We start from the raw sequence: 14,843 nt of genomic DNA on the forward strand, positions 1-14,843 counted from the left end.
AATTATTTGATGCTCTTGTATTTATTTTATGTATGTTGTAGTTAAAATTAAATTTAATATTTGTCTTTATTTTATTCTTTTTTATCTTAAATATCGTTTTTATTTTTTCTGTGTAGATTAATTCCAATTATAAAATATCATCTAAAATAATTCAAACTTACCTGGGTGAATTTGAAGATTGCAAATGCAGAGGTACTGTTTTCAGAGAAGGTCCCGCCAAGTGTTGCGTAAATCTGCGTATTGAAACATGCGTCACCAAATCCCAATAAGAAACTGCAGAACATTGCAACGTATGGCGAAGGGTCGATGTACGACTTCTCATCCGTATCGCCAAACGGAGCATCATTTGGAAGGTTCAAGAATATTAGGAAGAAGCTAAGAATGTGGATCAGATAGCCCATGATAACAACTGGATCCCTGCCCCATCGTGTAGTCTTTGTTCCCAGAATACCAAACAAAGCGCCACCTGTCAAACAATAATTGAAAAATATTTAAAACCATAAAATACAAAAATACTGAGTGTAATTTTACTACTGCTGGTATAAAAAAATATGTAATTCTTTGATTTATTGTATCTTGGTATTCTGACTTATCAAATCTTATTTTGTTTAAATACACTTTTTAAGCAAAAATATACTAATTTATATTTTAAAAACATATAAAACTTTTAAAAGTTTAAAAGTAAAAAAAACAACCCAAGTGGCCGATATAACAAAGCCATTTTTTTGTTATGTCAAATATTTTTAGATAAATTCCTATTTGTAAGTTTGCAATTCTATGAATAAATAGATATTTGTATATATTAAAACCAACTATTTGTTTTTATAATTTATTGTGTATTTTTATCAATACAACATTTGAATAGAATAAAAAATATCTCACCATATTTTGAACCAGATTATTTCGCTTTTACACTAACACTTTTCTAATACATATTACGTTTCTTATATGACACAGATAGATATTTATACCATTCAATATTGTATTATTTTTAGATTAGATGAATGTATTATTTTTAATGTTATTCATTAATACTAACACATAATAAATAATAATCTTTCTCTAGCAACAAATTGTAAATAAGTATCAACATACAATATTTATCATATCAAAACTGTAAATTTCAAAATCAATAAAGACATCTATTTATTTATTTGACACTTTATATACATATACAATATATAAAAATGTAAGGGCGGGCATATTGCCTTAAGGTAATTTTTTCCTACCTATCCAAACCGTTCAGTTTGAGAAAATTATAAATACATGGACATATTGAATCTTACAATTTTATACAAAAATTAAAAACAAAGATTAACAAAATAAATTTTTAAAAATACACTATAGTATGAAGAGAGGAGAGGGGACGGGAAGGAAAAATAAGGATAAAGGAACAATTTGAATATTTAGATAGTGACATTTTAATCTAAACAGATAAACAAGCCTGAAGCCAGCTGTCAAACCAAAAATTTTTTTTTGTGTAATACAGACTACGAACATAAGCAGTAAAAAAAAAAAGACGTACTCAGAGATACCAGTTGTTAAAAGATAAAAATTGACAGTTTTTAATTTCAGTGAGTACATAAATCTTGAACGCTGAGTATATTTGAATAAACACCCGGGCTGAAAGGTTTAAATAGTTAAATAAGCTGTTAATACATACCTAAAACCTCTCCTAAACCAATAAATACTCCGGAGAGTCCAACAAGTTGTTTGGCATTTTCACCCATTCCTTTAGTAAATCCAATACTCGGGCTGTAAACTCCACTGAAGAAGGATAACTCAATGCCTGTAGGAAAAAAATATAATATGAGAATATTCTTAACCGTGAAAGGTTAACGCACTATGGCTTGCTGCCTTAATAAAAAAATGTAGGTATATTTTATGGATGACTGAGATTTTGTATTTTTTTAAGTTCAAGTCACTTTCCAAGCACTAGAGCTCGTTTGAAAGTTTTCAGTATTGGATAAATATAAATAAAAGAATACCTGTATAGAAAAAGGTTATGCTTAATATGAGCATTTCTTTAGTGCAGAATAATTTGACAGCACCGCGTAACGCTTCCAATGGACCTTCGGGTTCAGGAATTTCTACCTTCTCTGTGTCTCCGACTATCTCCGTCGGAGACACGTGCGGCTCTGACTTCCTCAAGGAGAGAAGGAAACATATTCCTACCACAGCCAGGGCGATGAGAACTCCAAACACCAGGTTACGAGTGTCTGTATCTATTTGTGTCTTTCCTTGGAACTGGATGTAAACGAATAAGTTCCCCAGGAACATACTAGAAAAAGATAAATGAATTTTTTTAGACGTTTTGCATGCATTTTATGTATACGAGGCATGTTCAGAAAGTAAGCGTACTAGATTTTTGTATTTTTGTAAAAAAGTATATTTGAAAAAAAATCACAGGATCTTGTTGACACACTTGTAGACTATTTTTCCACATAATCGCCATCCCGCTCAAGGCATGTGGTGAGCCGTGGCACAAGCTTCTTTATGCCCTCCTCGAAGAACTCTCCCGCCAGCTCTTTCCATTTCAGAACCTCTTTCTGAACATAAATTTCATTTCACCCGTGTGTGCCTTCAGAGAGCTGAAAATATGAAAACCTGAAGGCCAAGTCAGGGCATATGGCGGGTGGTTCAAAACATCCAAACCAAATGAGTCCAAGAGTGCCTTAGTGACTAAAGCTGTGTGGCGCTCGTGGACTCTTTGTTTGTGCGTTGCTTCTAAATAATCGTTAAGTTTTGATATCCCTTTTGAAAATATTTGTTTTAAATAGGATGAAAAATCCAAAATAATCAAGTAATTATTTGACAAAGAGATCTCTAAGGGGTTCAATATTTTTTATCTTAATATTATCATGAAGGACCCAGTTCACATCTAGTTCAAAGGACCAGTGTGTACTAAATTTGCGGCCTTTCATAAGATTAACCAACGGCAATATTATAGGGGTTCCCTTGAAAAGATAGTTTTTTATTGACCTCTAATAATAATGACCATGTTTAGTATTTTAATTTATTGAAGGTATGATATTTTTTGTTCAAGTGTATATAAAAAAAACACATATACATTGAAACAATGTGTTGACATCATAACCAGTTATGAATAATTATTAATTTGATAGTTATGTATATTACTCATTAAAAAATTAAGTCCTGAAATCCAACTCATTTAAAATTGCCTTAAAAATCTATGTTGACCAATGAAATCTGTCAAAAAAGAGTAGAAAATTATTGAGGGCGCTAGTGTTCTTACAGTTTTTCTTTTACGGTAACACTTAAAATAATGTCATCACCTTGTCATAAAATCACACCCAACCACAAAATGTGCCGTGCCACTTGTAATTCAATGTTGCTATCATAAAAAAATCAGTGATAGGTTTGAATACCGATTTTTATTGTTTTCTTCTCTTTATGACAGACCACCTATAAATTTGATGATGTGAAAAGAAAAATGTTTGAGAACATAGGATTTTTATTTACTTATGCAAGACTATAAAGTTATGAGTTATAATCAACAATTCAATAATAAAAAACTTATTTTGTAGTAAATATTGTAACATTCTTGTCAGTGAGATAACAATAAAAAAAATTTTACTATCACTATTTAATCAAAAAACAAATAAAAGGTGCTTCATCGATATTATTTTCACAATCCAATTATTACAAGTTTTAAGTGATTACTACCGGGCTAAAACTATTTTTTAATTGACACTTGACACTATTTTTCTTAATCTTATATTTGTAATCAATATAATTTGTTATTATACTACTAATTTGTCGTGTCAATTTTTGTTATTACTTTATTGCATACAATATTAAAGTAAATGCAATAAAAAAATACATTTAAAAATAAATATTGTAAAACATTGTGATAACTTTAATCTTAAATAAAATGTAGGACAAGTGGAAAATGAGACAGTAAATGTATTATAGAATTCTTACAAAATATTATGAATTTGTTGACCTAAAATTACTATCTGAATTCTGAATATAAAGCGTCAAAAACCTTAATCACACAATCCTTGATCTATTCATTTCGTTAAAGAAAGAATGAGATTTGGAAATTTGTTTATGTAAACAACAAAACATAACTAGTGAGTAAGCAAAATAAATATATTAGTTATAAATTGTTTATGTAAACTCACAAAGTTGTTGCGCCAGCAATATCTGTTAAGTAACATTTTTTTTACAGGAGATTACTCTCCCTTCCTAGTGATGTGTAACTAGTACACCAATGTGTAACTTTTATATATCTAAATATAATCAATATTGGGTTGAGACTTTTAATATTCCTTCGTTATACATTTACGTTTCGATTGAAACATTTAATTTCAAAAGCTTACAAATATGTCACATTGTCTCAGCGATGAAATAAAAAAAATACAATAGTCTCACATACATACGTCTCGCTCTCGATGCTATAGATATTTATACTCGCGAGTGAGAAGAACAATTTCATGCGTGATGCAGGTCAGCCTGTACCACTGCAACAAAACGCTCAGTTGCTCTCAGAGTTCCGCTAAGGGTGGATCGTTTCCTCGCGCTGTAAGCGTTAGTAAATGTGTTTTTCATGTTTTTGGCGATTATACTTCAAATTCAAACTTTTGACTTAAAATATAGTTCAGTTAATCAATTTCCAATGAATGTTCCATTTTTCAGCTTTAAAATCCCTCATTTTTGTATGTGCATTAACTACACAGAATATTTTTTTTACATATTTTTTCATTAATAACAAAAAGTTAAATTATGTACAGGTAACATACAATATTTATTATGTCAAAACTATTAATTTCAAAATCAATAGAGCCATAATTTTTATTTGGGGAATATTTTTTAACACTTTCAGACTGAATTAAATTAACGGAATTATTTTTTTAATAAACTAGGGTAAGCTGAAAACTAATGCACACATGCTTGTAGAACATGCATGATCGCGACTCCGGCGAGTACGGATTCATTATGACGCGATATTTTTTGCAATGTAGTGGACGTTAGAAAAGAAACCAAAAATATTTGAAATGATAGAAAATGGTGGTAAAATTTGTAATGACCTGTTAGTATAATTTTTTGTAATAACTTTCATAATATTAACAGAATTTAATTAAGCTAGCTAAAAAAAAACTTTTCTTCTTCTTTATTTGTGCTTTGTGCATGTTGTGTTCACATAAGATAATTGATAAACAATATCAAAACATAACGAATTGTGATTATTATGTAAATGTCGTATGTATTGTTTATTGTTTGTGAACCATAACAAATAAAATAAAAAAATTCAGTTGTAGGTAGGGATTTCAAATTTCCTAGGCGATCAATGAGTAACTTCAGCTCTACGGGAAATTGGATACCATAAATGTTTTGATAATTTTTTATTATTTTTTTAAAAATAAAAACGAACTGCTTTGAATGACGTCACTGGTTCATATGAATCAACCTATGATATGAGAGTTATGGAAGTTTTTCTTACCGTGGATGGACCAATGGGAAGAACTAATCGAGAATAACCGGAAAAGTTTGGTTTGATCGGTTTGAATAACAATCATGCTTGCATTGCCTTAAAATGATTGGCGAATCGGCTAGTGCAGACATAAAATCAGCTGCAAAATATTTGATAGAGTTCCGTTAAAAATTCCCCGTTGATCGCGAAATTTCGCTTATCGCGACCATTTCCAGAACGCATTCCGGCGATCAACGTAATTTTAATTTGAAAAAATATTTTGTTGAAACAAAATGATAAAATCCTAATGAGAAATTAAAAGTTCTTTTAAAAAAGAGAGTTCACTTAACAGATATTGCCGGCGCGACGACTTTATGTATTGGTTGGTCCCAAATAGAAGACATTGATTTGTTGGGCATATTTTGTTTTTTTTTAAACATTAAAATATGATTTGATTTGTCATATTTTCGATATGTACGTAAGAAAGTACGACACATTATTTTTATATATGGAGTACGAGGCATATTCAGAAAGTAAGAGTAGGTACTGTTTGCCTCTCGTTCTGTAAGAATTTTTACTCCAAAAGTTGGCAATACTGATTGGTAGTGGGGAGTCTCCTGAACACAAAGAGCACCGGTGATCCTCGTTAGTACCAAAACTTGCCCCGTAGTGTTCGTTCTGTGAAAAATGTCAATAAGAAATCCCACGAGTGCGAGATGCGTGCTGTCATAAGGTTCGCGTATTTTTATTTTTTGAATTTACATTTACTGCTTTCAATGACCCGATCGCCGTCAATCAATTTATCTGTCACCCTCGATCAAAATTTCCCAATTCTGACGGCGATGGGGTATATTACTTCATTAGCTTGTTAGTAAACCAGAAGAAATAAGTCCGATCGGGAGAATCAGAACCGTTACCAACCCTCCACCAGCCAAATAATTCAAACCGATAAGGCCCAAAAAAAAGAAAATCATCGATCATAAATTCGCTCCATTCCTAGCACCACCCTATTCAAGACGAAAACCTTGCATCAACCTATTCAAAATCTATTATCCTAGTCAAGACCTATACACTAATCTATCAACCGACCTATCAACCAACCTAACAACCAACCTTATTAACAACACGCAATATGAAATCCTAATCGTATCCAGGACAGCGTCTCCAATAACCCACCACGGCGGCGATAATCATCTTTTGAAAACAAAGATTTTGTTTTGTAAGTGGGTGGGGGCTTTCGATGTCATAAGGTTCCTTCTCGTGGAAGGAAAAACTCCGACTGAAATTTTTGAACGGATCAAAACTCTTTATGACGAAGGTGCTATGAACCAAACAAACGTATTTAAGTGGTGTCGTGAGTTTAATGAAGGAAGAACGAATATTCATGGCGAGAAAAGGAGTGAAAGACCTTCAATTGTGACCGATAAGTTGCGAAAAATCGACGAAACTGTTTGTGAAGACCGCCGATTGACAGTAGATGAAATGTCTGCGGTGTTTCCACAAATTTCCAGATCTCTGTTATACGAAACAATTACAGAGACGCTGGAATATCTAAAATTGTGCTCAAGATGGGTCCCAAACAGAGCAGCACAAATTGAATCGGGTCGCTAGCGATCGCGAGTTCCTCGAGCTAACGCCACCAAGGCGCGTTTGAACTCGTTTGGTTGGGACATTTTGAATCATTCTGCATACTCCCCTGACTCAGCGCCTTCAGATTTTTATCTTTTTACCTTCCTGGCGACTCACATTAGTGGAAAAAAAATTCTAACTGATGAAGACGTGAAACAGAAGGGTCTTTTTTACATTTTTTTTGCACCACAACAGGCCAGGAGGCCTAATTACAGTGGTGAATTACATCACAGAGCACCCAGGATTGAGAAAAATAACATTTTTAAATTTTTGTGTTCTCACCGGGAATCGAGCCCGGAACCTTCCGTGCGTGGGTCAAGCGTCTTGACCACTACACCACGGAGGCCGCCAAACCGCCGTCTTGAAGTGGACGAAGGAGATGGCGGGAGAGTTCTATGAGGAGGGCATCAAAAAGCTTGTGCCACGAATTACAATCTGAATAGAACGGGATGGCGAGTACGTGGAAAAAGAAGTAAAATATATTTGTATTTTTATTTTTTTATTACATCTTTTACTTTATTTTTTAATTTGTTTTTTTTTTCTTTCTTTAAATATGCTTTTTGCTATACACATGCATTCATTTTTTTATTATGACTTTAAATATGTTTCTTACTATGTATTCTGTTTTTATTTCGCATTTTACTGAGTTTCAAAATATTTTTATAGACATATTTATATATTTTAATGGTTTTTACTATGTTTTCACTGCATTTATTACTTTGTTTTTATTACTTTTTTACTACGTTTTTTTTACTACATTTTTATTATGTTTTTACTACATTTTTCACTTTGTTTTTCACTTTGTCCTGTATCTTTATAACTGTTTCTATATATTGGTTAATGTTTTTTATATTTTTTTGACTGTCTTAGAACGGGGTAAATAACCCTAGTTAGACAGTCAAAGCAACATTGCATAAATTATAATTTTGTGTATGTAATATAATGATAATAAATAAATATACAAACAATGTACTGTATTAAAAAATATAAAAAAATTGTCTTAAATACAAAAAACGAGTACTTTTACTTTCTGGATATGCCTCGTACTTTGATCTGTTGCTCAAATAAGAGGAACGAAACACCAGCACCCTCAATTAATTTCTACTATTTTTACTGCACTGTATGTGTACCTCGTTTGGAGCATGGCCCAGAAGATTCCGGAGTTTCTGGAGATAGTGGCTGCGTCACTGTTCAGGGTGAGGTAGTTACCCTGGCCGGTCCATATGATGGCTGCTCCCGCCCCGAGTACGCCGCTGGAGGCGTATAGGAGCCATGTCTTCGGAAACAGGAATGTGACGATGAACAAACTGAAAGAAAAAAGTCTTATCAAATGAGGAAGTTCATTGCCACGGTAAATCGGATAAAAACTATTTTTCTTTCCCATATTAAAAATTAGAGCATTTCATTGTACGGCGAAGATTCATAAAAATGTATGAATAAAAATGAACTATAAATTTTATATTTGAAGCACTAACTTTGTGGTTATTCATTATAATATAATAAATAAAACAACCTTCTTTTTAACCACTATTTTTTTCTCCACCGACCGGTTTCAAAGCTAAACAAGCATCTTTCTCAATGTTTACTTGACTTATGAATTCTTTCCTAATTTTATGTAATCAGTATCCTGCCAATGAAACAAATAATAAACCAAGTTTTTTTTCTTGAAAGGATGGTAATTTAGCTTTGAAACCGGTCGGTGGAAAAAAATAATGGTTAAAAACAAAGCTGTTTTATTTATTGTAAAACTGAACTACTTTGTGACGGATTTTCTGTACATAATGGTACACATTAATCTAAACGACTACGACACGGTACAAATCCCAAATACATAACGTCACACATTAACGACTACGACACGGTACAAATTCTAAGTACCTAACGTAACACATATTCATACACAAATAACATCAACCCTGATGATGGACGTTCTAACGCGATCCGAAACGTCGGTAAAAAGTACGAACGACACACGGCATAATAACCCAGAAAAACTTATTGTGAATATGATACGTGAAAATAAAAATACAAATATTTGGCCGAGTTTGATAGTCCATTAACAAATACATTTTTTAAACCACTGAACTTCCTCATTACGCTGCAACTATGAAAAACAAAACAGATATATCGTTTCATTCGTTAATACAATATAATTTATGGAATAAGTAGTAACAGAGTAAACTTTGACAGCTGCCAGCTAGTGCTGTATCTATGATAACGAGCTAAATAAATATGAAATAAGGTTTTTTTTTTTTCTTTCTTACTTCTTACATGAACGATTCCATGCGTATCGTGATTTGCTATACCTCTTTTCACTTTATCTGAGATTCAATTCAATTCAATTTTATTTATTCATATATATGTACATTACAAAATGGAATATCTTAGATCATACATGTAGAAATAATTAAAATAATTAGGTAAAAAAAGGTATATATAAAAAAAACACATAAGTATACATAATATCCAGAGAATAATATGTTAAAAAAGTAAGAGAATCTTGTAACGAAAAACTCCCTCAGAGACGTGAAAAATGTCAATGTCCAAAGTAATATTGTTCTACATAGAGATAGCCCTTCCAACAGGCATGAATATAGGATGTAGCTAGTATTGGAATAACGTGTCTATTTATCGTACGTCGGTGAACTTTTCTATGAAATTCCCACAAATTATGGAACAAAGAAAACAAGTAAATAATATTCATGATAATGTTATCAGCAATAGAAATGAATGATTTGTTATGTCATACAGAATTGGAGCATCCTCGTTAATTTTCCCTATTATGTAAATATTCATGTCATTTTAAATCATTGTATCTATTTATTGACAAGTCAACAATATGAATGCACTTAATAATAAAGATTATAAAATTTGGTAAAACTTTTTGAATAGCACAAATAAAAAAATAAATTCCACAAATTAGCATTGTACGTAATATTAAAATCGCGAAAAATGAAAACAGCGTCAAATAAATGCAAAGTAGAATTGTTCAAATTGGTGGGGGAAACGTGATTCTGAATAGTAATTTTCATCAGCAAATTGCTAAGTATATTCTTTGTGATTGCAAAATAATCTAAGTGAAAGTAAATGTTAGGAAAATACGCAGATTCTAGATTTGAAGTGGGCGGATGTAGAAAGATCTACATTCTACAGTTTTATCATAAGGCAGTAATTTGTTGTTTTTAAAATAATAGCTGGTTTACATATGTACAAATTATGCTATTTCAATTAACTCTTAAAAGACTGTGTTAAAAATCTGTAATCTGTAAAAAAAAGTGCTGTAACGTCGTGTTACATTCAGCAAAATATGACATGTTTTTAAATACAGGTATTTAAAAACAAAAAATTAACGCTTAATATACTTTTTAATAATCTATTTTCCATACATATAAATATTTTTTAAAAAACATATAATTTAGTCCTGTTATAGCAAAACACGGCTTTATTTTTTTTAAAATAGACAATTGACATGGACAGCTCACATCAATTACCAAAATAGCAACATTATCGAGTTTTTTTTTAATCAAAAATTTTGTTCCTAAAACGGAAAAAATCTTATGTATGAAGCCTATGATTAGAGTATAGCTTATGTCAAATCTAAAATATGTTATATGCAACAACTATGGGGAACAGGAAACCAAAGTGACTTAAACAGACTACAACGACAGCAAAATAAAATATTGAAGCTAGTAAAAGTGAACATGGAATTGTATTTTGATAAAGAGTGTGAATAAATAAATAAACAAACAAATAGTATATGACCTCCCTTATCTAAAACCAACTAAAGAACTCTTTAAAAATTCAAACAATTTAATGCTAATGAACTTTTTCAACTAGAATCTTTAAACTTTATTCATAAGTTAGCCACTGATATTATTGTCGACAAAGAACTAAAACTTGAAAAAAATGGTAATAAACATGGACATAATACAATAATATCAGAATAATATTTTATACAGCACACCAAAACAAGACAAGGACAATTAAGACTAATAAATTAGGGACTGAAATTATACAATAAACTACCAGACAAAATTAAACAAAAGACTCAGAAAAACTTTTCAAAAGGCGTACAAAATATAATTATCAACAGTATAAATAAAAAATGATATATTATTTTTGTAAAATTAATATAATAATCCGTAAGGGTTAATAAATAAATTTCAAAAAAAAAAGATGCATGCAGTACAGTCAACCCTTTTATAACGCGGTTTTCATGTTTATCGTTTTCCAACAACATAAATGACTTGAAAAGATTATTTATTGCTCTATATAAAGAAGTTTTGGCAGAATTACAAAATTAAACTACACACTTTCGAAAACCGAGATGAAAATTTCGAAAGTGAATAGGATTTTCAACCCGTTAGAAAAAAAGGGTTAGGCCAATAATCAAAACATCCCGACCAAATGAGCCCGTCCTCACACCACCGCCACCATGGCGCTCTTGGACTCATTTGGTTGGGATGTTTTGAACCACCACCCGTATTCCCCTGTCTTGGTGCCTTCAGATTATCATCTTTTCACCTCCCTGTAGTCACACATGGGTGGAATAAAATTTTCAAAAGACGAGCAGGTTCAGAAGAGAAGTTCAGAAAGGTTCAGAAAGAGGTTCTGAAATGTAAGGAGCTGGCGGGAAAGTTCTTCGAGGAGGGCATAAAGAAGCTTGTGTCACGGCTCACCACATGCATTGAACGAGATGGCGATTACTAGGAAAAACAATCTACTAGTGTATCAACAAGACCTAATAAAATAAATAAATAAACAAGACCCTGTAATTTTTTTTCAAATATACTTTTTCTAAACATATATAAAAATCTAGTACACTTACTATTTGAATATGCCTCGTATTCAATTATTAAAAAGAGTACGTGTTGTTCCGAAACTGGTGGGTAATTAAATAAATAATAAATGGTAAAATAAAGAGTTTTTATTTTAATTTTAATTATATAGTGAATAACCACAAACTTAATGCTTCAAGCATAATCCCTGTAGCTGGCGCCGCGCATCGGCAGTCGGCATCTAATTGAATTCGGTTGTATGTTTATATATTATACAATATACAATAAGCTATCTAATATTTTACTTGGTCTACAGTGCATAATACAATTCATAATCTTTCATAAGATTTCTATCAATGCAATGCCTTCCTTATTGGCGAAGAATCGCAATCATTAGGTAGACTGGTAGAAGGTCATTTGCAAAGTGATAGTAAAAATTTAATATACTTAAGTGTGTATGTAGAGGTAACTAATTAGGTAAGTATAACTATAACTCAAGTTTCTACTGCATTTATTAAGGAAATACCATACATAAGGTATATCAGGAGACGAAACAATTAATATAGCGCCATTCTCGCGAAAATCTGTTCAAGGTCGCTAATTGGTATCATAATTACCGACGTCCGGTGTTCTGTTGCAATGTTGGTGCAAAATATAGACAGGTTAAATACATTACTACTAGACTTGGCGTAATAAAGTGTCTGTGTGTTTTATTTTTTTATTCGACTTTTTAAATTTCTTCCAATCAATAAAGAGTGTTATTTTTTAAATTTAAATACGTATCTGATTTAAAAAAATAAAAAAACTACATATATATATGTAATATACATACAGGCTATCAACGCGACGTAGATACTGCAGTTTTCATACAAATATACACATTTTCGTAGAAAAAATTCGAATTTACTTTTATCCCTTATACCATAGAATTATTTTACCTATACTAAAAATTAATTCCGAATTGGTTAATAAGAAAGTTCAGTGGTTTTTTAAAAATTGTTAATGGACTATCAAACTAAGCTAATAAAATGTATATATGAATAATTTTTTTAATTAATTTTTCACGCCCATTACGCTTTATAAATCTTCTAAATAAATCTATATATAAAAGGCAATGTTCGTATGTGTCTTCCGATTTACGTGCGATTTTCGGTGAAATGTAGATCTTTGCCATGACCATATGTATAGCTCTTAAAATGTTTAATTTATTGAGTAGAAAAAACTTTACGAGCGTAAATGTGTTTATCATCATTCACCAGTGCTGCACTCACCAAGAATGTGTACACAAAAAAATGGAAGGATGTTTTTTTTGTGTATATTTTGTTTTTGAAAATTTACAAACAACTTTCGTTTTTATTAATCCCAATCAGATTATTTCCTTAAATCCCTTATATTTTCTACCCATTTATTTCTTTTTAATGGATTTTTGGTAATACTAAAATGACTAAAATAATATTACCTGACATTCAATACATTTTTGAAAATCGCATTCCTGTTGGCGAGAAGAGCAGAGTTTGACATTTACAAAAAGAATGCTGTATTTGAAAATTTATTATTTAATGTTTTGGAACTCAACCATAAACAAGTACCTACCTTTTTTCCCCTTTATTGGGGCCATCTACCAAATCATGAAAACATCGCATCGGCCAAAAACAGGTTACATAGATTTACAAATTAGCATTAAAACAACACAAACAGAAATAAATAACGATATGGACACAAACAATATACAACAAAAATATATGTATAGGAATAACTATACAGTATTTGAATATTACTTTTTAGATTTGGAATTTAATCATGAACAAGTACCTAGGTTTCTACTTACCAACGAAACGTTACACCATTTTTTTCCTTTTATCTTAACAGTTTTAACATAGCATCGGGGAGGCATCTTCAAGACAGTGACAGGAAAAAAATGTGCAAATACGTATTTATCAAAATTCCCTGTCACCGCATATCCTCACAATTTATGTAATCCGAAACACAAAAATAATCATGTATATGTACAATGTACATATTTAATTTTAACTAGATACAATAATTGATAGCAAACTTTCGATTGTGTTCATTTGATATAAATATACGAGTATGTACTCAAATCTAGCAATAGCAAAGTATTTCCGAGTTCACCTCGTGTTATATAAAACACGAGTAATATGAACAACATCACATTTAAATACAGTATAAAGACATAAAAGATAGAACAGTGTTTAAAAATATAGTTGGTATAGAAAAATATAAAGGAGCTGTAAAGAGGAAAATTTTTAATAAGATATTAAAAATAAATATATATATATATAATATTATCAGCACTCTGATTTTTTATAGTATCTAAATTTTGAAAGTACTCCACCCGTTACGTCACAAGTTCTAGTCGGTGAGTTCTGCTAATTGGTGAGTTGCAGGGCCGTAGCCAGACTGCGTGATCAGGGAGTGCTATCATTCGATAATTTTCATCTCGAATAAAAACGAAAAATGTTTAAAGCAATAAGCAGCAATAATATTTTGCTTAAGAGCAAGTTCTGCCCCGGCGTACCTCTGACTACGGCCCTGGTGAGTTGACTTCTCGGAAACCAGAAATCTATCACGAACCTCTACCATTATTGGTTCATTCGGAAGAACTTCTGACGTAGTCCAGTTTAATTATAATCATTTTTTTTTCTTACATTTTCTAGAAACTTCCCCGTTCAATTAAATGCTCTAACCTTTACCGCGTGCAAGAAAACATTTTTTATATTCAATTTCAATTATATCCATTGCAAATGACAGGCGTTGGTTTTCTTTTCTTGGTGTCTGTGAGCTGGCCAGTTAATGCTTAGATATAACATGATATAAAAAATGCATATATTCGTATTACTGACGCAATTTTAAACATTACGCGAAATTTAATGACGCGACGTTCTTTAGTCTATAAGTCAGGTCAAGGTGGAAAACTTCTTGTTATTTCTCTCAATTTATTAGACACAATAGGTATGCAAACATAAATCCAAATAGAA

General features: G+C 31.3%; 1 protein-coding gene across 1 annotated transcript in view; it reads right to left on the reverse strand.

Moving 5' to 3' along the window:
• The window catches only part of LOC148283149 (UNC93-like protein MFSD11), a 33,199-nt gene that overhangs the window by 5,165 nt on the left and 13,191 nt on the right, over window positions 1-14,843 (reverse strand). Inside the window, exons 3-6 of the mRNA XM_088223974.1 lie at window positions 8,197-8,373; window positions 1,989-2,281; window positions 1,664-1,789; window positions 162-466 (exon numbers count right to left, since the gene is read on the reverse strand). Coding sequence (XP_088080100.1) covers window positions 162-466; window positions 1,664-1,789; window positions 1,989-2,281; window positions 8,197-8,373 — 901 coding nt within the window. The remainder of the gene's footprint in view (window positions 1-161; window positions 467-1,663; window positions 1,790-1,988; window positions 2,282-8,196; window positions 8,374-14,843) is intronic.

This window comes from Micrasema longulum, unplaced genomic scaffold (assembly GCF_059751315.1).
Source record: "Micrasema longulum isolate JH-2025_06_02 unplaced genomic scaffold, ASM5975131v1 h1tg000260l, whole genome shotgun sequence".
Lineage (NCBI taxonomy): Eukaryota > Metazoa > Arthropoda > Insecta > Trichoptera > Brachycentridae > Micrasema > Micrasema longulum.